The 25808-nt window shown below is 38.5% G+C and overlaps 2 protein-coding genes across 12 annotated transcripts in view; one reads left to right on the forward strand and one right to left on the reverse strand.

Annotated features, from left to right (window-relative positions):
* MAP3K19 (mitogen-activated protein kinase kinase kinase 19) overlaps positions 1-16768 on the reverse strand; it is a 72125-nt gene extending 55357 nt beyond the window's left edge. For 5 of the 6 annotated variants that reach the window (XM_053214942.1, XM_027055895.2, XM_053214945.1 and 2 more), the window contains exon 1: positions 5166-6957. The gene's annotated coding sequence lies outside the window, so the exon portion shown is untranslated. Of the gene's footprint in view, positions 1-5165; positions 6958-16026 lie in introns of those variants that run through there. The other variant, XM_053214940.1, reaches the window with a different exon arrangement.
* RAB3GAP1 (RAB3 GTPase activating protein catalytic subunit 1) overlaps positions 16188-25808 on the forward strand; it is a 151467-nt gene continuing 141846 nt past the window's right edge. For 2 of the 6 annotated variants that reach the window (XM_053214965.1, XM_053214966.1), the window contains exons 1-2: positions 16374-16431; positions 20870-20945. Coding sequence is in view for 3 of the 6 variants with exons in the window: in XM_015073021.3 (XP_014928507.1) it covers positions 16258-16275; positions 16376-16431; positions 20870-20945 (150 nt within the window). In the remaining 3 variants the exon portion in view is untranslated. Of the gene's footprint in view, positions 16276-16373; positions 16432-20869; positions 20946-25808 lie in introns of those variants that run through there. The other 4 variants (XM_015073024.3, XM_027055897.2, XM_015073021.3 and 1 more) reach the window with 3 other exon arrangements.

The raw sequence follows: 25808 nt of genomic DNA on the forward strand, positions 1-25808 counted from the left end.
CACTGTGAGTCATTGAAGAGCATGGTGGCCACTGTTCTAGATTTTCCAGGAAAGTCCTTATTTTAAACATCCCATTTTGGTTTTCCAAATCATTGAATGTCTTAGACTGCAATTTTTGAAATCACCAGATTACCTTCTCCATGGAGCCTCTTGCTGCTGGAAACAGCAAAAAATCATGTATCAGACCCTATATTCCAACTTCAGCTTCCAATACCATAGTCACTGCATGTAGACACACGCTATTTCATTGAATGGGCAATTTACTTGCAATGAACTGGCATTTTGTTGAAAGCAAGAGAACAAAAAGCCCATTTTGTAGTACAACTATGTAGATAAAAGTTAACAAAAATAAGCAAGAAAATGTCTAGAATTGGCCTTTAATGTTCTAAATACACAAATGCCTTCAGAATTCATAGACCAGACTACATAGAGCTTTTTTTTTCAAAGAGAACATGTACTTGACTCCAGACATAGTACTATTTGATAAATTCATCCATTTGTTTAAGAGGATACTATACGTCCTTCAGTTGTTCCATTGACCTATTCACAATCAAAAATAACATAAAATAGTTAAAGCAATGGGGTGCCTGGGTGGCTCAGTTGGTTAAGCCTCCGACGTCAGCTCAGGTCATGACCTCACGATTCATGAGTATGAGCCCTGCATCAGGCTCTGTGCTGACAGCTCAGGGCCTGGAGCCTGCTTTGGATTCTGTGTCTCTCTCTCTCTCTGCCCCACCCCTGCTTGCACTCTGTCTCTCTCTCTCTCAAAAATAAACATTAAAAAAAAATTTTTTTTTAATGTAGTTAAGACAAAATGTGAGAAAAAATGCATGGTTAAGAGTCAAAGCAAGCAACAAATAATGAATCTTATGATGTCAGAGAAATGGGATGGCCACATGGCTGAAGCACTCCATGGGAAAAAGGGTATCAATAATATTTGGAGAGCTGGAGAGAAGAGGAAAAGACAGTTTTGATGAGGGAAAGGGCAGGAACAAGGCCAGTACCCAGGGTCAATGAGGAGAAAGTGGACCAGATGGGAATTTATACTACTTCTAACCAGGATGGGAAGCCCATAGAGAGTTTTAAGTAGTGTGTTCTATGGGGTGCCTGGGTGGCTTAGTCAGTTGAGCAACTGACTTCGGCTCAGGTCATGATCTCATGGTTTGTGGGTTCAAGCCCCGTATCAGGCTCTGTGCTGACAGCTCAGAGCCTGGAGCCTGCTTCACATTCTGTGTCTCCCTCTCTCTCTGCCCCTCCCCACTCATGCTCTGTCTCTCTCTGTCTCAGAAATAAACATTTTTTAAAAAAGGAGTGTGTTTTAGGAACAGTGGGACTTTGGGAAGGTTATTATGATATAGAAAGGCAAAAATAAAAATTGAAAGTAAAGCTTAAAGGGTTTGTGACTGATCGACCATGAAAAATGAAAATGAGTCCAAGAGGCAGTGTTTGAGCAACTGGGGAAGACCTGATGCTGGGGGAGGGGGGCATTTGTTTTTACAGAATGATATCGATGAGGTCAGCAACAGAGCCAGAAGGTAAATAGGATATCTTGTTTCCTTGAATCAAAGAAATGTGGCCTTAATTTAGTGCAGTTTCCTAAACTAGCTTGAGCATAAGAATTATGCTGTCCCTTTGTTACGAATAAAGATCCCCAGGTTCTTTTTGATTTAGTATGTATGGTTTGAGGCTGGAGACTCTCCGCATTCTTTGTTTTAATTTAAAAAATAATAACACACTGGTTTTATTTATTTTTTTAATAGACTCAGGTTTTTTAAAAAAATGTTTTTTACTTTTGAGAGAGAGAGAGACAGAGAGAGGGAACGAGCAGGGGAGGGGCAGACATATGGGGGACAGAGGATCCAAAGCAGGCTCTATGCTGATAGCAGAGAGCCAGATGTGGGGCTCGAGCTCACAAACGGTGAGATCATGACCTGTGCGGAAGTTGGACTGAGCCACCTAGGCGCTCCTATTGATTCATTTTAAATAGACTTTATTTTTTGGAGCAGTTTTAGGTTCACAACACAATTGAGTCGAAAGGGTAGAGAGTTCCCATATACTCTTTGACACCACATATACACAGCCTCCCCATTATCAACATCCAGCACCACAATGGTCCATTTGTGACAACTGATGAACCTACATTGACACATCATTATTATGTAAAGTTCAGAATTTACTCTTAGGGCTCACTCTTGGTGCTGTACACTCTAGGACTTTGGACAAATGTATAACGATATGTATCCACCTTTATATTATTTAGAGTAGTTTCCCCTAGAAACCTTTTGTGCTCTATCTATTCAACCCCCTGCCCTGTCCCTCAACCCCTGGCAACCACTTGTTATTATTATTATTTTTTTTTTTTTTTTTACCATTTCCAGGGTATACCTTTCTTTGTGCAAGCATTCAGGTGATTTTTATCATTAGACAACTTCTGGAAACATTGACCCAGTGATGAGAATCCAATCCACAATCTTTCTTTCAATTCATTTTATTTTATTATTGGTATTTAACATTACCATGTAATCCTTTTGACATAAACTTCCTAGGATAAATACCCATTCTTTCCCCCTAAATTTCTAATAGAGAATAAGCTGAAATAGAGAATCAATTCCTCAAGTCTCTCCTTACTTTTGTTCAAAGTACCATTACATGGGGGTGGGAGGGCGGGGAGGGTGGGTGATGGGTATTGAAGAGGGCATCTTTTGGGATGAGCACTGGGTGTTGTATGGAAACCAATTTGACAATAAATCTCATACATTAAAAAAAACAAAGTACCATTACATAATGATAACATAATAATTACAGCAGTAATATCCAACATTTATTGAATGCTGAGTACATGCCATATGTTATTCTAAATAATTTATATATAGTTTATCTATTTTATTCCAAACAACACCATCAGGAGAGAAGGATTATTATCCATATTTTACAGATGAGGAAAACGAAGCACAGACGTTGGCAAAATGAGATATCACACGGGAGATGTGTGGGCGCTAGTGCCCAAAAAGACTTAACGCAACTGGCATTTAAAGGAACATTTGTAAAATACGCCTATTTTCATCTCCTTGTTTGGATCCTAGCTAGAAAGGTTGGGGTTAATCATACCCATTAGCAGTACTGGGCTGGGTCTAGCTTTCCTCTTGTTTTATTTTATTTTTTCTTTCTTCACTTTTGATCTTCTTTCCCGCTCCCCTGTGCCTCACAAGACCCAATCTAATGTGCACAAGAAGCCTCAGACATGCAGATATCTTTATTTAATTTTTTTTTCAACGTTTATTTATTTTTTTGGGACAGAGAGATACAGAGCATGAACGGGCGAGGGGCAGAGAGAGAGGGAGACACAGAATCGGAAACAGGCTCCAGGCTCTGAGCCATCAGCCCAGAGCCCGACGCGGGGCTCAAACTCACAGACCGCAAGATCGTGACCTGAGCTGAAGTCGGACGCTTAACCAACTGCGCCACCCAGGTGCCCCATGCAGATATCTTTAAAGGCATATGGTGCTGTTATGTATGTGTGCATGTATTGTAATATATAGATCTTGTTGCTTACTTTTTAACTTAACGCTTTGTTTTTAAGCTTTAACCTTGTACTTACATGCACCTCTGGTTGTTTGCTTCTAATGGCTGTATAGTATGCTTCCACCATACTTTATTATCCCGTCCCTTTGTTATGGACATGGAAGTTGCCTCCAACTTCCCACTCCATAAACAGCACTGCAGAAATACACTTGTTCAGGCCATGTTATACACTGTGCAGAAGTTTCCCTCAGGTGAATGAGCCGAATATACCTAATTTCACTAAATACTGCCAGATTATTCCCCAGAATAGCTGTATCAATTTATACTCTCACTGGTAGGGCCTGCCTATTTTCTTTAAGTTCTTCTAAGGGAAGCAGACATTTGGTTGATTGCTGTCACTTAATTATCATTAACATTAGCATTGAATAAGCAGTGTACTTGGAACTTTGCTAAGGGATGAAGGATCAAATGATACACTTGAAATTAGGCCATAGATAAATTTAAAATCAGTATACATATCTGTCCCAGCAAACAGCTTCAAGCATGAATTTATGTACTTATTTTGGAAAATGCAACGGTATTTGCAATATCACAGGTAAAAGAAACACCTTCAGAAATAAAGAGTAATTAAAACCTGTCTTTTAGTAAAGCTAAAAATCAGATACTCAAATAATGACTAGGCAAGAAATATATATTTATATCACCAGTTTACTCATAAAGTGGAAATAAATCCCCAAAGGAATTTCTTTCCAAAGTTATTACCCTTAGCAATGAAATGACAATAAGTGTTTAAGAGTTGTGGTTTAATTCTTTAATGTAACCTTTGAGTGAGAGCATTTCACAAGTAGTATTTACTATTTCAATAAAAAAACAAACATTAAGATTTAAACCAAACTAATATAAGGCTGTAATTTTAACTACACTGGAATTAAATTTTTTAAAAGTAGGCTCCATGACCAATGTGAGGCTTGAACCCCTGACCCTGAGTTTAAGAATTGTATGTTCTACCGACTGAGCCAGCCAGGTGCCCCTGGAATTTAAAAAATGTTTTAAAAAGAAATAAACTAGGGGCATCTAGGTGGCTCAGTTGGTTAAGTGTCCGACTTCAGCTCAGGTCATGACATCCTAGTTCATGAGTTCGAGCCCCACATCGAACCTACTTGTAAAACAAAGTATTTTATTACCCTGCTTATGTTTCATTTGACATCTTATGTAATTAAGACTTGGAGCAACAGGAATCTCCTTTCACGTTGAGAAAATACGGTTAGGACTCATATATATCATACTGAATGTTTACAAGGAGATTTATACCATGTAAAGTTATCACGTATTTAAGTGACTAAACTAAAATAAAAGATTGTCCCTAGGTGTATTTAAATCGAACCAAGTATTGTATACTTTTCTTCCCCTTACCAGTTTAGCTTGTGATCTAGATCGCCTAAATATTAGAAAGGATTGTCTCAATATTTGAAAAATCAAAGATAGTTTATTACGGCAACTCTAAGGATATAATTATTTGAGATTAGGACAGTTTCCTCTATCAGTTTACCTGATGTTCCTCCTCTGGGACAACCTTTGGGGAGAAAAAAATGTTGCAACATATGGCATTACCTAAAGTGGGCTGAAAAGGAGATTTGGCTTACCTGTGTCGTGTTTTGCTGTGGGAGCTGATACACAGTTGAAGAAAGATGGAGAAAAACAGCAGTCCACGTCATCCTAATTTTTGGTGGCAGATTTCTGGGGCAGCTGTCAACCAACACTTCAGTGAGGGATCCATTTAAAAGCAGCATAGATATAGATATTTTTTTCTTTGATTATTTTCCTATGTTGCACAGCTCAAAGTACTTAAAAAAATAATTAAAGCTGGTTCTGTGTGCACAAACCCTTCAGTTAGCTGCAAAGAGACTGCTTAGTTTACAGGCTGTCACCCAGGCAACCATCCACTGTGCATTTAGCTTTGAGAATTGAAGGCAGGACAATCTTGTCCAGGAAGGAAAACAAGCACTGTACACACTTCAAAGCTGCCATTTAAGTGCTTAAAAGAGTTGGATGTTAGTGTCCTTCCATGGTTGGGACAACTGCCGTTATCATCTTATCCAATGAAATTTTCTCCAGGAAAACCATACCTTTGTAATTGCCATAATGTGCTAGAAGGATGCCTTTCTGAATCTGAATATAAATTGCAGCATGAGAGAAACCAACAGGTTAACCCCAAACTGGTTGCATTCTTAGAGTCATATTTGAAAAAGCACCAGTGAATGGAAATTCTTACATGAGAACATATTTCTTGTCTAGAGTTGTGATATTCCCAAACAAGGTCTTCAGTTAACAGACTGCATGTTTGTCCCAGTCATAAACGCTAATAAACCCAGCTGAGAGAGACTTTAAATTCTGGACAACAAAAACACTCTCATGAGGAAGTAGACTCAGGCACTCTAAAACATAGGGTCATCTGCCATTTGTATGCTGCTAGATTTTTTAATGCAACTTACTGGAGGATGCAGGGGGTTTTCTTCTACAGATGTACTTGTTATATATGTTCAACTGAAGAGGGTGAAAAAAATACCTTACCATAATAACAGCTAACATTTATTAAATGCTTACTAGGTTAGTCCTTTACATGAATGACGTCATTTAACCCCTACAACAGCGCCAAGGAGTTGATTCTATAATCACCATTATTCATCCATTTTACAGATGAGAACATTGAGGCTTAGAAGAAATTTAAGCTAATAAATGGCCACACTAGGGCCTGAATCAAAGCAACCTGACTGCAATGTTGAAATATTCACCACTTACTACGCTAACACGCAACACCCACATCCACACTCACTCACTCACATACTCCTCAAATGAATGAACACTTCAGGGTAAAAGACCACTCAGAGATTGCTAGGTTTATTAGCAATTATTATATACTCTTTCATCACCCATTCAGCCTGGAGCACTTTAACGCTAATCCAAGCACATGCAGGTTGTTACTCTGTTTTACTTTCTATTTTTTACTTTTATTTTAGCGAGAGAAAGACAGCAGGGGGAGAGGGACAGAGGGAGAGAGAAAGAGAAAGAATCCCAAGCAAGTTCCATGCTCAGTGCAGAGCCCAGTGTAGGGCTCGATCCCATGACTTTGGGATCATGACCTGAGCTGAAATCAAGAGTTGAAAGCTCAACTGACAGAGCCACCCCAGTATCCCTCTCTGTTTTACTTTCTACAAACTTCCTTGTTTCTGCTGCCAGCAGGAATGGTATTTTTTCTTAGCTTTTATGCCAAGAGGAAGTTATAAGTACTGTACTTTCTCATGTTTAGGATTTCTGCAGTGTTATCTTTGGGCTTAGGCTGGTCCACAATCCATGAATCTTTGTGTTGGTTCCTAAAAACAGTAATCCTCCTCTTGTCTCTCATTTTGAGAAACAGTCATTCATTCAAATCATGTTTTTTTCAAGAAACATGAGTTTTCAGAAACAGTGGCAAGATAAGCATGCAAACAAGGACAATCCAGTAGTCCCCCCTTATTGTCAGGGGATATGCTTCATGACTCTCAGTGGATGCCTGAAACCTCAGATTGTACCTATAATAAAGTTTAACTGTAAATTAGGCACAGTAAGAGATCAGCAACAATAATTACTAAGAAAATAAGAAAATAGAACAATTATGACATGATACTGTAATAAAAGTTATATCAACATGGTCTTTCTGTCTCTCAGAACAATTTATTGTCCTGTGCTCACCATTCTTACGATGCTGTGAGATGATCAAATGCCTATGTGATGAGATGAAGTACGTTAACAACGCAGGCATTCTGCTATAGTGTTAGGCTACTACTGACCTGCTGACAATCCATCACAAGGAGGATATTCTGCTTCCTGAGGGTGGTTGACCTTGGGGAACTGAAACTGGGGAAAGCAAGACTGAGGACAAGGGGAGACTCCTGTATTGTATTAGGAGATAAGGCTGCCACAGAGCTACGTAGTAGGCTCTAGGGAAGCATGGAAGGGGAATGCCTAGCTTTCTGAGTTGGAAGGGCTGGGGTATATTAATTAGTTTGCTAGGCCTTCCATAACAAAATACCACAGACTTGGTGGCTTAAGAACAGTTCTCACAATCCTACAGCCTAAGAAATCCAAGATCAAGGTGTTGGCAGATTTGTTATCTCCTGAGGCTCCTCTCCTTGGCTTGCCGGTGGCTGATTCTTACTGTTCTCATACGGCCTTTTCTCTGTGCACAGGCAACCCTGATGTCTCTCCACATGGCCTAATCTCTTTTTTTTCCTTTTTAATAAAAACACCAATATGATTAGATCAGGGGCCACCCTAATGGTCCCATTAACTTAATCACATCTTTGCAAGTCAACTCCAAATATAGTCACATGCTGGGGTTCTAGGGATTAGGGTTTCAGCATATAAATTTTGGGGGAACACAGTTCAGCCCATAACAGAAAGGCATAGGGAGCCTTCAGAGAATTATCTGAGCTGAATTTTAAGGACAAATAGTTCACCAGGTAAATCACAGATGGAACGATACTGCAGGATAAACTAAACAACAGCATGTCCAGGGGAAAGATAAAAGCATGAAACGTTGAAAATACTGTTTCGCGTGTGTGTGTTTGAAAAGCAGAACACACATGGCAGGGCTCGGGGGGATGGTAGGGGTGGGGTGGAGGGGAAGTGGGACTATTTCCAGCTGAACTGGGAGACAATTAAAAGATTTTATTCATGGAGAGATGTGATCATATCTGTATTTTAGGAAGATCCTCCTGACTGCAAGAATGAAAATTAATTGAAGAAGAGGTGCAGATAGAAATGATTAAAGATTATTAAAATGGGTCAGGAAAAATATGATGGTGACATAACCTAAATCAATGGCCGAAAAGATAAATGACCAAAGAAAAACAAGTGAAAAATGTGAAATTACTCTTTATAGGAGATGAATACAAATGGCCAAGAAACACTTATAAAACTGGCTAAGCTCACCAGGGATCAGGAAAACATAAATCAAACCATGTTTTGTTTAGCATACTGACAAAAATTTAAAAGAGTTATTATAATATTAAATGTGTGAAAAAATGGCTACAATTATACACTATTAGAGGGTATGTAAATTTGTAACATTCACTTTGGACATTGCAATCTGGTGCTATCTATTACCTTAAAAAATTTGCTCATTTTTTGAGAGACAGAATGAGTAGGGGATGGACAGAGAGAGAGGTAGACACAGAATCCAAAGCAGGCTCCAGGCTCCGAGCTGCCAGCACAGAGCCCGATGCAGGGCTCAAACGCACAAACTGTGAGATCATGACCTGAGCGGAAGTCAGAGGCTTAACCGACTGAACCACCCAGGCGCCCCTTTATTACCTTTTAAAATGCACACATTCTTCAGCTTGGTATCCCCATTTCTCAGTATTCACCCTAGAGCATTGCTACAGGGTGCATTCTGACATGTGATCATAAAGATTCAGGTATAATGAAATTTTACCCTAGTTTTTTTTTTCAGAAAACTTTTTTTAGAAAATTTATTTTGGAAAATTTCAAACATGCAAAGTAAACAGTATAGTATAATGAGCCCCCACGTACTTGTCATCCATCTAAGGATGTTATTTTTTTAATTATTATGTTTTTGCAGGGGAGGGATGGTCAGAGGGAGGGAGGGGGAGAGAGAGAGAGAGAGAATATGAATCTCAAGCAGGCTCCATGCTCAGCACAGAGCCCAATGTGGGGTTCGATCCCACAACCCTGGGATCATGACCTGAGCCAGAATCAAGAGTCAGATGCTCAACCGACTGAGCCACCCAGGCATCCCGAAGGATGTTATTAATAGCTTTAAACAGTAGATCACTTACATGTCAAGTCACAGAAGACAAATAAAAAGTAGTACATCTATGCTTTGAATTCTGGAATGCTGTGCAGCAGATTAAAAAAGGAGGAAAGAGCTTTATAGCATGTCTTAAATGGGATCCAAGTCATATAGTTTAGTAAAAAAAAGCGGGTTGCCGAATAATGCATATACAGTAGCATGATACTTGCATGATGTGGTTGAGAGCACACGCTCAGGAGCCAGCCTGACCACTTAGTAGGCACACAGCTTGGGCAAGTTACCAATGCTCTTTCAGCCTGTTTCGTCATCTGTAAAGTAAGGGTGTATAATAAGAACATTATCTACCTCACAGGGCAATTATAAGAGTGAAATGAATTAAATATGAGTAAAACACTTAGAAGAATGCCTTAGAATAAGAAAAACACTTAGAATAAGACATTCTTATTTGTGCAAAAAATTGATTAAAAAGAAGGTAAGAATATATTTTTCAAATACACAAATATGTATGTAAAACATAGGAAGAGGTCTGAAAAGACTCATGCTTAACTCGTATGAGCAATTTTATCTTGAGGATCTGAGAATTGAAAAGACAGTCAAGGAGGCCATTTGTTTTAAGCATATGATTTGAACTTTTTTATGGTAAGACATTCTCATTACTTGTATAACACTTGAACAATTTAGATTAAAATATGATTCTTAGGTCTACCTCTGGTGACAAATAGTGATTTAAGGATCTCTTACCTGGCAGTATATTGCAGTACATAAGTGGGCCAATGCAAAGAACAGAGATAAGTGGAAAATAGGAGATTATCTGCAGCAAAATGGCAGATGCAGATGAGATGGAAATTAGCCTATGTAGTTTAGTTAGAAACTAGACTGAAGTGAATGTTAAAAGGGATCCAAGCAGGGGTGCCTGGGTGGCTCAGTTGGTTAAGCGTCCAGCTCTTGATTTCAGCTCAGGTCATGATCTCACAGTTTGTGAGTTCGAGCCCCAGGTTGGGCTCTGTGCTGACTGTGGGGAGCCTGTTTGGGATTCTTTTTCTCCGTGCCCCACCCCCACCATGCTCGCGCTCTCTCTCTCTTTCTCTCTCTCTCATTACCTCTCAAAATAAATAACTTAAAAGGGATCTGAGCAGATCAGCAAGCAATTGAAGATACTATTAATGTAGAAGTAGTTAATGAGCCTTAGAATAAGCAGCACAATGCAAAAGAAGGTTGGGATTAGACCCAAAATCTTGCCTTTATTAATCATCTGTGGCTAAAAGAGTTCACTCTCCCTAACAAGAATGGGGTTTAATTATTTCTCTTAAAATTCTCCAGAGATTCCTTGCCTTAGTGACTGTACCTCTTTCTAGTTCAAGAAATAGTGGAGCACTTGTTTAGAAGGTAAAATATTATGTGGGGCACCTGGGTGGCTTAGTTGGTAAAGAGTCTGACTTTGGCTGAGGTCATGATCTCACAGTTCATGAGTTCAAACCCCCCATCGGGCTCTCAGCACAGAGCCCCTTTTGGATCCTCCATCTCCCTCTCTCTCTGCCCTCCTCGGCTTGCACTGTTTCAAAAATAAATAAACATTAAAAGAAAAAGAGAGAATGAAAATATTGTGTGTTCTGAAAGGTCACTTGGATATTTTTCAACCACTTGATTTAAAAAAGAGCTTTAAGAAGTTGGATTAGCCATCACGCATCTCTTTCTAAACCATACTATATTTATGTCTTATCTCAGACTGTGAGCACTTCGAGGGCAGGGATTAGTCTTTGAATACCTCCGTAGGATTGACCATTGCTATGACTTGATTAATATTACTGAATGAGTGAAAACAAATGCTGTCTGAAAATTGTGCTTTAGAGATTTCTCTCTTAAGGGTTTCTTATTTTCATAGCAGGTGTTTGTCTTCCAGGTGTACCTTCTATTGTAGTTGCTGTCGCGGCACAGAGGCATCCAGGTAGATGGGGATGGTGTAGTCCCACTGCTCTTTCTCCTCTCACAATATTTGCTATCTCGCTAAGACCTAATTAAACTGTTATGCCCCCACATTTCTCTGAGGACTAAGCCAACGGTGATTTTTTTCCAGGCATCTAATCCCTTAAATTGCCTATGCGTCAAAATTCTCCCCCTGGCTATTATTGGTTAACACCTTGAAATAACTGAAAATTATGCCAGGGAGGAAATGTGCTTGCAACAGAAAAACCCTTGCCTTTGGACATATAGCAAAAGAGCTCTTAATACTGAAGAAACAAAATCTTTTCTGCCTTGTGAACCAGTGAAAATCTAATAAAAGTGTGTCTCCCCTGGGTACTTTACATCATTAGCATCCTGGTTTCACACTTTGCTTTAGCAAATAACTTATTTTAAAAGTTTCTCCAGGGAGAAGACAAGAAGCCAAAAATATCTCGGAAGAAAACTTTACCTAGCAACTCAAGAAAGCGATTTCATACAGTTTCTAAGATTTAACTTCATGTAGCAAAGTCTTTGTGATTTTTTAGTTTCTGATTTTGGTATGTACTGAAACTTCTTCATGGATAAGCAGGGAGGAAAAACAAAGTAATGCTCAAAACCACACTGAGATACTACCTCACGCCGGTCAGAGTGGCTAAAATTAACGAATCAGGAGACTATAGATGCTGGAGAGGATGTGGAGAAACAGGAACCCTCTTGCACTGTTGGTGGGAATGCAAACTGGTGCAGCCTCTCTGGAAGACAGGGTTGATGTTCCTCAAAAAATTAAAAATAGATCTACCCTATGACCCAGCAATAGCACTCCTAGGAATTTACTCAAGGGATACAGGAGTGCTGATGCATAGGGGCACTTGTACCCCAATGTTTATAGCAGCACTTTTAACAATAGCCAAATTATGGAAAGAGCCTAAATGTCCATCAACTGATGAACGGATAAAGAAGATGTGGTTTATATATACAATGGAATACTACTTGGCAATGAGAAAGAATGAAATATGGACATTTGTGGCAACATGGATGGAACTGGAGAGTATTATGCTAAGTGAAGTAAGTCAGGCAGAGAAAGACAGATACCATATGTTTTCACTCATATGTGGATCCTGAGAAACTTAACAGAGGACCATGGGAGAGGGGCAGGGGGAAAAGAAGTTACAGGGAGGGAGGCAAACCATAAGAGACTCTTAAATACTGAGAACAAACTGAGGGTTGATGGGGGGTGGGAGGGAGGGGAAAGTGGGTGATGGGCATTGAGGAGGACACCTGCTGGGATGAGCACTGGTGTTGTATGGAAATACATTTGATAATAAATTATATTTAATATAAAAAAAACAAAGTACTGCTTTACATGTGAGTAGCATTTTCTGGTTTTCATGGTGCATTCATTATAAATGCTACCACCACAGTCGATCACCTACTACATGCCAGGACACTGTGCTAACCATTTTACATAGAGACATAGAAAATCTTTGCCATAATCCTTTGCAATAAGAGGTCTTAGAAGTCCTATTTTACTAATGAAGGCACTGGGGTTTATAGGAGTTAAGTAATTTTCCCCAAGTCATCTACTGTAGTTAGTAAGTGGCTGAACCTGGATTTGTCTGACCTTAAAACCTACAGACTTATTTCAGTTGGTGGGAATCTTAAAAAGTGAAGTGAACAAGTAACTCTCCTCCTTTGGTATGTACAAATCTTCCAGTGTCTAGGTCTCTACCCATTTTTTCTTCCCTTCTTTCTCTTCTCAAAAAAAGCCAACCTAACCACATATCCTTCCTTCACTGGTACACATGCTCTGAATTCCACCTTGCTGCACATAACTCCAGGGAGTGCTACTCATGGGGTGGGGGTGGGGAGTCCCTTCTGAAGCAGGACTTCCCAAGGCAATGTAAATGGTGCCACCAGCTCTGGATTTCCTCCTCTCTCACCTTCACAGGAACTTCAACTCTCCCACCTCCCCTTCATCATCAGTTTCTTAGATTATCATCAATACACAAACATATCTGCTCTCCTCTGCCTCAAAGACAAAGAAAACCCCAAGAAACAATAACAACTGACCACCCTTGACCCTATCTTTCTCTTACTTGCTTTTCAGGACTCAATATTTACTGTCTTGAAACATCCTCCTCTCTTGGGTTCTGTGCCATCCTCTTTCCTTGCTTTACTATTTCTCTAGCCATTACTTTCCTCCCTCTTTCATGGCATACGTTTCCTTTATCCATCCTCCAAATATAAAATGTTTTCAGGTCTTCAGATGAGGCTCCTTTTCTTCTCTTTCTATATTCTTCTTTAAAATTTTTTTTTAACGTTTTATTTATTTTTGAGACAGAGAGAGACAGCAAGCACGGGGGAGGGGCAGAGAGAGAGGGAGACACAGAATCGGAAGCAGGCTCCAGGCTCTGGGCCATCAGCCCAGAGGCCAACGCGGGGATTGAAGTCACGGACCGCGAGATCGTGACCTGAGCTGAAGTCAGACGCTTAACCTACTGAGCCACCCAGGCGCCCCTATATTCTTTTCTTAAATCACTTCATCTGTTCTTGTGTCTTAAAATCTACCAAATTATTCTCTTCACCCCCAGGTCTTGCCTCTGAGTCCTAGACTTACACTCAGTTTTCTCCTTAACAACTCTCCTTGAGTATCTTACAAACCTGTTGCACTTCACACTTCCCAAAGCAAACACTGGTTGCCTTGCTCCATCCAGTCTTGTTCATCTCAGGAAATGGCATCATCCCGACACATTTGCTTGGGCCAGAAACCTGAAAGTTATCTTTGATTCCCTCCTTTCCCTTATGTCTACTTTTATTATTTTTAAATGTTTATTTATTTTTGAGAGAGAGAGAGAGAGAGAGAGCACAAGCATGGGAGGGGCAGAGAGGGAGACACAGAATCTGAACCAGGCTGCAGGCCCTGAGCTGTAAGCACAGAGCCTGACGCTTGGCTTGAACTCACAGACCATGAGATCATGACCTGAGCTGAAGTCGGATGCTCAACGGACTGAGCCACCCAGGCACCCCTCCCTTATCTCTACTTTTAATCCATCATCAAGTCCTGTCTATCATATCTCCAAAATGCATATCAAATAAGTCACCATGTGTGCTAACCACCCTAGTCCAAGCCTTCACACCATCATCTTTCACTGGATACTTTAATAGTCACCAACTGTCCCTACTTCTTTTTGCAACCCTCCCCCGGTTCTGTTCATAAAGCATCTAGACTTTTGCAAAATGTAAATTGGATCATGTTGGTCTCTTGCTTAAAACATTTCAGTGACTTTCACTGTGCTTCAAATAAAGTCCAATCTTGGCCTAGAGTGCCCTATATGGTCTGGCCCATTCCTATGTCTCCAACTGCATCACCAATACTGTGCTCTAGGTGCTCACTCTTGATTCATTGGTCAGATCAGACTTTCCTACCTTCGAGCCTCTGGACATACTTAGAAGCCTTCCCTATTCCCAACCTGGTTATGATATCTTATCTATCCCTCTGCTCTCCTCCAAGATTCTTCTTGTCAAGATTACCATTGACCTTGTGTTGCTAATACTAATGCTGATATATGCAGCATCTCTTCTGCTGTGCAGCAAACTTCTGGTTTCCTTATTAGACCCTGAGTTCCTTGAGGTCAGGGACCACATCTACAATACAACTTACTATTCTAGCACAGTGACTGGCTTATAGTTAGGTGTTTAATAAGTGCTTGTAAAATGAATGGAGGATGCAAGTTGAGACCTCTTGGGAAAGACTGCTGCAGTAGTAACTCACAATCCCTCATTGATATGGTAGGCAGAAACTAGAAGGAACATTAGAAGACAAGGGTTCAAGGTTTGGCACTAGCAATACCTATTGTTGTTAAAATTCTTCTGACCTTAGATTCCTCATCTGCCCTATCTATATCATCAAATTTCTGATATATCTAACGCTTATTTTAAGATTAAATTTTTTTATTGCTGAAGCTGAATTTCTTAGTCTTCTATCACCAATTTCCTTTTTGTAGGTTGCAAAACTTAAGTGAGATTTAATCTTTTTAAATTTGTAATCATGAAAATTATCAGACCTAAAAGAAGTAGGGAGAATAGTATAAACACCCATGTACACATCATTAGCTTAAATTATTATCCACTAATATCTAATCTGGTTTTATTCCTAGCCCTACTCATTTCCCCCTCCCATTATTTTCAAGCAAATCCTAGACATGGTGTCATTTCATGACATATACTTCAGTATGTATGAATTATAATTGTCAGCTGCTAGCTGCCACCCCTTCTGCTCCTCAATGGCTTAAAAAGTGAAGTATTCATTGAACAGTATGTTGCTTTTCCCAGAAACCAGAAAACTAGCACGACTTTATCTCATGATTGAACCAAACTGTGTAAATTCTTTGAGGGAGGTAGAGGAGGGTGGACATTACAACACCTAGCTCTGAGCCTTGCAATCAATAAACAGATGTTTAATGAAAAATTCAATTCAACATGGTTGAGGTTTAAAAAAAATTTTTTTTTTAATGTTTATTTATTTTTGAGAGAGAGAGCACGAGCAGGGGAAGGACAGAGAGAGAGGGGAAGACAGAATCCCAAGCAGGCTCCAGGCTCTGGGCTGTCAGCACACAGCCCGACGCAGGGCTCAAAACTCACTAACCTGAAATCATGACCTGAGCTGAAGTTCGACGCTTCACTGAGCCACCCAAGCGCCCCTGGAGTTTTAAATATAATTTTATCCACAGGAATCTAGGATCTTGTCTTACCTCTTTGCTTGTGTTCTTTTCCTGAATTCATTACTTTACAGGAATATTTCAAATTCAAAGCTTTTTTGTTTGTTTAATCAAATGATTGCAGCCTTTGACGACTTCGAAACAGGACTCACTACCAGGGGGCGGTGCTGCGCCGAGGCCCGGCCCCGCCCTCCTTTCCCCCCTTCCCCAGACGCCTTGCTCTTCTTCCCAGCATACCTAGCGCCCTTCGCGGCGCTCCTCAAGATGGCGGCCGACAGTGAGGTGAGGTGTTTGCTCTCTTTCTATTCCTGCCTGTAAATTCTCTCTTCCGTGTCAGCGCCCCGGGGCTCAATCTGTTTTTCTTTCCTTCCTTTTCTCGTAGCCCGAGTCCGAGGTATTTGAGATCACGGACTTCACCACTGCCTCGGAATGGGAAAGGTGAGTGAGTCGTATCCTTGGTTATCAGTACCTTGGGCCCCGGAGTCTTCGTGCCACTTCCCCAACATAGACCACACGTGACACTAATTCTGCGGTAAAAGTAAGATCCGCGATTCCCCAGCTCTGCGTCTCCTCTGGTTTCTAGGCAGCTGTAAGTAAGCCTCTTGCGTCTGAACAGCCCGGGCCCGCCCCCATCAGCCAAACACCTGAGATGCGGGTTTCAGAAAAAGTTTTGTTTACTCTGAGAGCACTTTCCTTAGAACGGTTGTTGCCCACCCGCAGAAACAATGTCCGTGGCTACCACGTCCGTTCCTGTTTTCATTTCCGTTTAGCGCATTTTGTGATCATAAGCAGTGAACTTCGCAGCTGCTTTTTCCTTCTGTGTACGTCGCATATCCATTTCTGGAGGAGGCCTTCATAGTGCTGGTGGTTGTCCATCTGCTACTTTCCCACCATCTCCATCCGGTCTTTTAGAATAATCTTTTAAGACAGGCTGCAGATGGCTTTGGAACCCTTCGGTTCAAGTTGTTGCATTTCAGTGGGTCATGTGCCCAGGCTTCCTACGCTCAGCAGACCTCTCTGAACAGCTGAGAGAAATGATACAACGGTATCATTGAAATTAGTTGAAACCCAGCTTTGTGGAGGAGTGATAGCTTAGATGGAGAAATTTTCTGGTCGGTATCACAGAGACCCTTCTGGGTGTCCGATCAATATTTAGTTTCTTGGAACATCTTGTAATCTTTCTGGTTGGAGAGGAAATTTGTACATGTTATGTCATTAGATGACATAGTAAAATATAAAAGATCCCTGCTGGTATAATAGTTTGATTTGTGGTGCCTCCCCCAAAAGAAAAGTCAGTTAGACATAATCATACTGGCAAGGCTGTATTGGGTAGATATTCTGTGTCCAGAATGTTTAATATTAATGGAAAAGAACAAAATAAAACCTTTGATCTGTGTGGGTTTTTTTTTTTTTTTTGAGTTTTTTAATGTTTATTTTATTTTTGAGAGAGAGGCAGGGGGAGGGGAAGAGAGAGAGGGAGACACAGAATCCCAAGCAGGTTACAGGTTCAGAGCTGTCTGCACAGAGCTGGACAGAGCCTCGAACTCCTGAACCATGAGATCATGACCTGAGCTGAAGTTGGACCCTTAAGCGACTGAACTACCTAGGTTACCCCTGGGATTCTTTTTTTAAGGTTTATTTGTTTATTTTGACGGGGGGGGGGGGGAGAGGGAGAGAGGGAAAGAGATACAGAATCTGAAGCAGGACCTAGGCTCTGAGCTGTCAGCACAGAGCCTGATTCCAGGCTTGAACCCAGGAACCACGAGATCATAGCCTGAGCCAAAGTCAGATGCTTAATCAACTGAGCCACCTAGGCACCCTGATCCACGTGTAGGCACCCTGATCAGAGCTTGGAGTCTGCTTCGGATTCTGTGTCTCCCTCTCTCTTTGCCCTCACCCGCTCGCACTATGTCTCTTTCTCTCTCTCTCTCTCAAAGATAAACAAACATTAAAAAAAAAAATTTAAAAACCACCTAACTTTTTAATCACTTATCCTTTGCAGAAATATTTATTGAGTGCCAGTTTATCAAATACAGTGCAGGGCATAGGGATGTGATCAATAAAAATAGACAATTCCTGCTCTTAACATACAGTCTAATGAAGGAGACAGACATGAGTCAAATAATGATACACATAAGTCTGTAATTAAAATTGAAATAAGAACTGAGAAGGGAAAGAAACCTGGTTTTACAAGAGCATGTGACAAAGGAACCTAACAGAATGAGGAGTCAGAGGAAAAGACCCTTCAGCTGAGGTCTTGAGAGCTTTCAGGGGTAAAGTTATTCAATTTTTTGGTCAAATCTCCATACTTCAGTAGAACCCAATTTTTCTCTTTTAGCTAGTAACTGATAGAATTCATAAAATAAGTACTTTAGTATGTTCCTTTTACTGTGAAAGCAATATTATCTTAAACAATATTTATTAAAATAATACTTCATAGTAGAATAACAAAGAAAAATATAAGAAACCTGTAATTGTACCACCAGGAGATAGCTACTATTAATATTTTGAGAAAATTTCTTCTAATCTATGAGTGTTTTGTAAGCATTCTGTGTCAAAACATATTAATACTTGTTTCTATAGCTTCAATTTTTTCACTTAATGTATGAAATGAGCATTTTCTTATATCCTCAAATGGTCTTCAAACTTGATTTTTTATGGATGCATACTATTTCAGTGGATATACCATTAATTTACAACTTTTGTGCACTTAGACAATTAGGTAGCTTCCAGTTTTTTTTTTCCTTTATAAATACAATGTACATTTTACTTGCAAATTTTTGCTCACATGTGGATACAATAAAAATTTTTATTTCCTTTTTTTGTAAACATGTTAACTTCTTTCTAGAGCATTTTCAAAACTGATAATTAACCTTTTGATTGAACTGCCCAGAAGTGAATCAGTATATTAATACTGCCTTTCATCTTAAAGAGGACTTGATTACAAGGTTCATTTAAATTGTAATAACTCTGGTTTATCATTACTATCATTACTGTCTTAAAACAAATGTAAATATTAACTGATAATATCACTGAGGGAAAAAACCTGATGGCTTTGAATATATTTTGACTAGAATTAACTCTAGTACTCTAGTAATATGACGTAGGTGTTACAGGGGAGCAATTTTGCTATTAGATTACATCATACTTAAGTTAGCTTTTTGGAGTAATAAAAGCCTTCTGAAAGTGTCTTTTAACAGTACTACTGAGATTTGACAGTTTTTAATTTGCTGATTGAGCATATTACTAGTCAGAATTCATTCTCTTTTTAATAGATCTGGTTCATCAGTAGATTTAAGGATTATATAGTGATTAGTATTAAAATCTGTCATTTATTCCTTAAAGCTGACAAATCTACTTGTTGTTTCTTTCCAGCTGTCCCTTAAAACATGTTTTATTTATTTTTCATTTTAAAGTTTTACTTTTTAAAAATTTATTTATTTTGAGAGAGAGAGAGTATGCAAGTGGGGAACGGGATGAGAGATGGAGAGAGAATCCCAAGTTGGCTCAGTGCTGTCAGCACAGAGCCTGATGCTGAGTTGGATTCCCTGAACAGTGAGATTGTGACATGAACCAAAATCAAGAGTCAGACACTTAACAGACTGAGCCACCCTGGTGCCCCAAAACATGTTTTATTTTAATGAGCAAAGTTCCTAAATGTTTTCTTTTGAGGGGAGAGGTAGGCAAATCATTTCCTAAATATCTTCAAAGGAAAAGTTAATTTAAATAGATTAGTTACTTTGAGGGTAGGGAAAAGATCATTGGTTTCATAGTTATTTTTAGTAGTATCCTTTTAGTCTTTCATTTTTTTTTTTAAATGTATGTTTATTTTGAGAGAGACAGGGAGTGCACGCACCTGAGAGGGGGCGGGGCAGAGAAAGGGGGAGAGAGAGAATCCTAAACAGGCTCTGCCAATGTCAGTGCAGAGCGCAACATGGGGCTCCAACTCCTGAATTGTGAGATTGTGACCTGAGTGGAAATCGAGAGTCAGGCACTTAACTGACTGAGCCGCCCAGGCACTCCTGTCAGTTTTTACTTCTGTTCCAAATTTATTATATACATTCTAATATAGAGACTTACTCTTTTTTATTTTTTATTTATTTTTTTATTTTAGAGAGAAAGCATGAGAAGGAGGGAGGGACAGAGGGGGAGAGAGAGAGCATCCCAAGCAGACTTCATGCTTAGTACAGGGCTGGACACAGGGCTCAATCCCCCAACCCTGGGATCATGACCTGAGCTGAAATCAGGAATTGGACGCTCAATCGATTGAGCCACCCAGGCGCCCTGAGATTTATTAATTCTTAATTTAAATTTTATGGAAGCAGATTGCCTTTGTTGGGTAAACATTGGACTTTAAAATTTGGGATGCCTGGCTGGCTTGGTCAGTAGAGCTTGGGATTCTTGATCTTGGGGTTGTGAGGTTGAGTCCCACACTGGGGGGTAAAGTTTACTTAAATAAATAAATGAAATTTATTAAAAAACCAGAATTTAAGAATTCTTGGATTGCAGAGGATTATTTCCACATTTATTCCATATCCATAAATTAGACTAATAATACTAAACTTATTGAGCCTTCTCAGATAAAAATGTTGAAATTTAAAAAATACTTTTTTGGCATACCTGGTTGCTCAGTTGGTTGAGTGTCTGACTTTTGATTTTGGCTCAGGTCGTGATCTCATGGTTTGTGAGATTGAGCTCCACGTTGGGCTCTGTGCTGAGCCCATAAATGGGCCCATTAATACTCATTCTCATTCTGTCTCTCTCTCTCTTAAATAAATTAATTAAAAAAATACTTTTTTTAAAGAAATTGTATAACAGTAGTAAAAAAGAAAAAAAGCACTGTTACATATTTAGAAAGTTTTTTTCTCATTACTAGGTTTATTTCCAAAATTGAAGAAGTCTTAAATGACTGGAAACTGATTGGAAACTCTTTGGGAAAGCCACTTGAAAAGGTCAGATTTATTTGCTGGTGTCTCTAAATGAGTATTTACTTTGAAACTTCTATTTTTAAGCCCTTTGCTGCATTTGGTACATTTGAATTAAATGTTTTTTTAAAGTTATATATGAGCTATAAGCATAAAGTGGCATCTGGAAGAACTTGGATTTGAATCTGTGGCAAAAAACAATGTAAGACATTTGTGAGCTCTTTTTAAATAAAATTTTATATGTACAATGTCATTCTTTATGAGTGATTTCTGTTTCCTCTAATGTTTACTGCTCTTTTGCTTTCTCTCCCTTAGAGTATTAGAAAATCTTTTTTAAAGGTTTTTTTTTTTCTTTTGGTTTTTTTTTTTTTTTTTTTTTTTTTTTGGCTAGTCAGAGAAACATTGCAATTACCAATTACCAACTTCTTGGGTAGAGTATTTTGCTTAACTAATGAGGAAAAATCTTGGTCTTAACTGACTTGCTGTTGTTAGCAGCTATTTCACTCAATTTTTGTATTTTACAGTACCATTAATAGTATTTGCTCTCTCCCTCCCCCTTTTTAACCCTGTGGATGTTTTGAGGATATTTAAGAATGAAGAAGTTATTCAAAATTGAGGTAGAACTTTAAGATGTTACTGGATATTAAGATATTTATTCTTACTGAGATAAACCATGCCCCAAATATTTACTGAAGAATGTATTCTGAGGACAAACCTAGATTTTCTCTTTTTCACTAACAGGAACTAACAATTTGATTCTAGGCTTATGTAGATGCTTTGTTTTGTTAGATAAATTTTTTTTGAAGTAAAAATGATCATTTTTATTATAAGTCTATTAACTGCAATTTATCCCTCTGTAAGGAACTCTCAATTCTCAATATTCATGAGTATTTTTAAGCCTTATGGTGATGTTAACAGAATTTGAGACTATCAGAGCATCAGCATTTTCTTCTTTTTTCATATAAATAAGAGCAGAAAAAGTAACACTGCATATAGAAATCACACATCATTAAAAAAATTACATAGCATTGAAAGATATGCTGAATATAAATACATTAAAATATTTTTAGGATTACATTTTTTGAATAAAGGGAAAATGAAGTTTTCAAACAGATTATCCTATTCCACTTGAAACAAATATATAACAACAATTGATATAGATGACAAAATTAAGGGCAAAACAAGGTAGATATAACTGGAGTGGGCCATGATTTGCACCACCAAAAAGAGAGCTAAATTGAGTATTTGTGAGCTCTGATGTTATATTCCTTAATTCTTTGATCTGCACGTATTTACTGAGTATCTCCTGTGTGCCAGATCTGAAGAAATAGTGAACAAGGCAAGATCCATGTTGCCATTGAACATGAATTCTGATGAGGGAGAGAAGTAATAAATAAGTAAAGAAATAAGATTAAAATTTTAGATGTTGAATTCAGTTTTGGGATAGAAACTGGGTAATATATTCAAAGTGGGTAGCATACTGCCAGGCATGTAGTGGGAGTTAAAGGAATGTTAACTCTCTTCAACCCTTTTCTCCCTATAGATAGTAGTAAATAAATGAGATAGAGAAGACATGAATAGCTTGCAAGGTGAGCTATTAACTATGATGAATAAGATTAAAGAAAATGTAAAGGACGGGTTGTTCAGTATATAAAAGAAAGTTTAAACTGTGCTTGAAGAGATTTTAATTCACAGGTGGGATAGTGATTAATTGTCTTCCTCCACTGATGGGGAATAAAGATACTTTTTAAAAAAAAAAAACTTGAATTATGAAAAATTTCAAACACTTGTAAAGTAGACAAAAATAGTATGATTAACCTCCATGTGCCCATCACTCAGTTTCAACAATGTTCTGCCATTTTCTTCTTTCAGTCGTATCTCTATCAACTCCTACTCCCCACTAGATTTTTTAACTTGTTTTAAAAATAAAAATCGACATATTGCACAAAACTGCTTAATTTTGACAAACGTTTACTTCCTTGTAACAACACTTCTCACTCAAGATACTGAACGTTGCTGTCACACCAGAAAGGTCCCTAGTGACCCTTTCCAGTTAATTCCCATGCTTCTCACTCATGTCCCCCAGGCATCTGCTGTTCTCTTTTTTCTTTTAAATTGTAGACTACTTTTGCCTCTGTCTTGAATTTTGTATATATATGGCATCGTATGGTATATATTTGTTGTGCCTGACCTTTTTACATTTTTTTTGACATTATTCTAGAATATTGCGTGAATCACCATTTTTTCTTTTTATTGCTGAGTAATACTCTGTTGTATGAATATACTACAGTTTGTTTCACTTGTTGACAGACATACTGGCTATTATGAATAAAGCAGAACATTCTTGCATGAGGCCTTTGGAGATGGTATGTTTTTATTTCTCTTGGGTAAATACCCAGGAGTGAAATTACTGGGTCATAATATAGGTATATGCTTGACTTTAAAAGAATCTGCTGAAGCTTTTTGTACCATTTTATCCCCCTACCAGCAATACACACATCAGTTTGGGTAACTGCATTCTCACTAGTTGCTTGTTTTCCACTCTTAAAAATTTTAGTTCTAGTGGGTATGTAGTTTGTAGAATTAATTTTTATTTCTTATTCTGGTTTTCATTTGTATGTCTTTGATGAGTATTAGTATTGACTATCTTTCATGTGCTTATTAGTCATTTGTCTTTATGAAATGTCTGTTCAAAATTTTGTCCATGTTTGTTTTTATTTTTGAGAGAGAGAGACACACACAGATCGTGATTGGGGGAGGGGCAGAGAGAGCTGGAGACATAGAATCCAAAACAGGCTCCAGGCTCTGAGCTGTCAGCACAGAGCCTGATGTGCGGCTCAAACTCAAGTATTGTGAGATCATGACCCGAGCCAAAGTCAGATGCTTAACTGACTGAGCCACCCAGGCACCCCGTCCATGTTTTAAATTCATATGAGTTTTTATTGAGTTGCAGGAGTCTTTTAGTTCTTTTGTGTATTCTGCTTGTTAAGTGTTTTCTCAGATAGTTTTGCTAGGTCATGAAGATACTTTTTTAATGTTTCCTTCTACAGGCTTTATCATTTTAAACTTTAGGCCTATGATCCATCTTGAACTAATATTTGTATATGGTTTGAAGTGAGGAATCATGGTTCAGTGTTTACGTATGGATATCCTCTTCTAGAACTCTCTGTTGAAAACACTTTTCTCCATTAAATTGCTTTGTCACCTTTGTTAGACTGTTGACATAGGGAGTCATCTTCTGCAATCTGTATTCTGTTTCATTAATCTATTTCTTCTGATGTCAGTACCACATTGTCTCGAATACTGTAGTTTAGGGTTTCCCCAACCTTGGCATTATTAAAATTTTGGGCCAGATTGTTACGAGGCTGACTCATGTAGTACAGGATATTTAGTAGTATCCCTGGCCTCTAACTACTAGATGTCTAGCACTCTCCCAAGGATAGCAACTAAAAATGCATCTAGACATTGCCACATGTTCCCACGAAAGGCAACATTGCCCTCAGTTGAGAACTACTGAATAGCTTTGCAGTAAGTCCTGAAGTTAATGTAAATTCTTTAGCTTTTATTGTTTTCCCAATATTGTTTTCTCTGTTCTAGGTCTGTTATGTTTCCATTATGAATTTTAGAGTAAGCTTGACAGTTTCTGTAAAAGGGATTATGATTACGCTGGAACTGATTGGATTTGTGTTCAATTTCTAGACTACTTTGGGGAGCAGTGGCATTTTGACAATCTTGAACATGGCCCATCTTTCCATTTATTTAAGTCTTTAATTTTTCTCAGCACTGTTTTAAGGTTTTTGGTGGAGGTCTTATGTATCTTTTTTTATTTTTAATATTTATTTTTGAGGGGTGGGGAGGGGCCGAGAGAGAGGATCCCAAGCAGGTTCTGTGCTGTCAGCACAGAGCCCAAGGCAGGGCTTGATCCCATGAACCATGAATTCATGACTTGAGCTGAAATCAAGAGTTGGACACTCAATGGACTGAGCCACCCAGGCGCCCTGCATATCTTTTTAAAAATACATTATTAAGTATTTTATGTTGTATGTAGTTGTAAATGGAATTGTTTTTTAGTTTCATTTTTCATTTGTTTGTTGCTAGGACGTAGACATACAAAACATTTTGTGTGTTGACTTAAAATTTTTTTTATTTGGGTATAGCCAACACATAATGTTATGTTAGTTTTAGGTGTACAACATAGTGATTTGACAACTTTTTACATTATGATGCTCACAAGTGTACATATCATTTGTCACCATATAGCACTATTACAGTATCATCAACTATTTTTCTTATGCTGTGCTTTTTTTCCCCATGACTTATTCATTCCATAACTGGAAGCCAGTGTCTCTCACTCCTCTTCACCCATTTTGGCCAGCCGCCAACCCACCTCCCCTCTGGCAACCATTCTGTTTGTTCTCTATATTTATAGGTTGTGTGTTGACTTTGTATCTTGAGACCTGGCTAAAGATTCATAATCTTATTGTTAATTCTTTTGCATTTTCTACATTCATAATCACCTTGCCTGCAATTAGGGATATTTTTCTTTTTTTACAGGTTTCATACCTTTTCGTTTTTTTTTATTTTAAATTTTATTTTGTTAATGTAGAATGCAATATTGGTTGTTTTTTTTTTTTTTTGCATCACTAAGCATTTAATATTTTTAATTTTTTTAATTTTATTTTTTTAATTTACATCCAAATTAGTATATAGTGCAACAATGATTTCAGGAGTAGATTTCTTAATGTCCCTTAACCATTTAGCCTATCCTCTGTCCCTCAACCCCTCCAGTAACACTCTGTTCTCCATATTTAAGAGTCTCTTATGTTTTGTCACCCTCCCTGTTTTTATATTATTTTTGCTTCCCTTCCCTTGTGTTCATCTGTTCTGTGT

The sequence above is a fragment of the Acinonyx jubatus genome, chromosome C1, assembly GCF_027475565.1.
Source record: "Acinonyx jubatus isolate Ajub_Pintada_27869175 chromosome C1, VMU_Ajub_asm_v1.0, whole genome shotgun sequence".
Lineage (NCBI taxonomy): Eukaryota > Metazoa > Chordata > Mammalia > Carnivora > Felidae > Acinonyx > Acinonyx jubatus.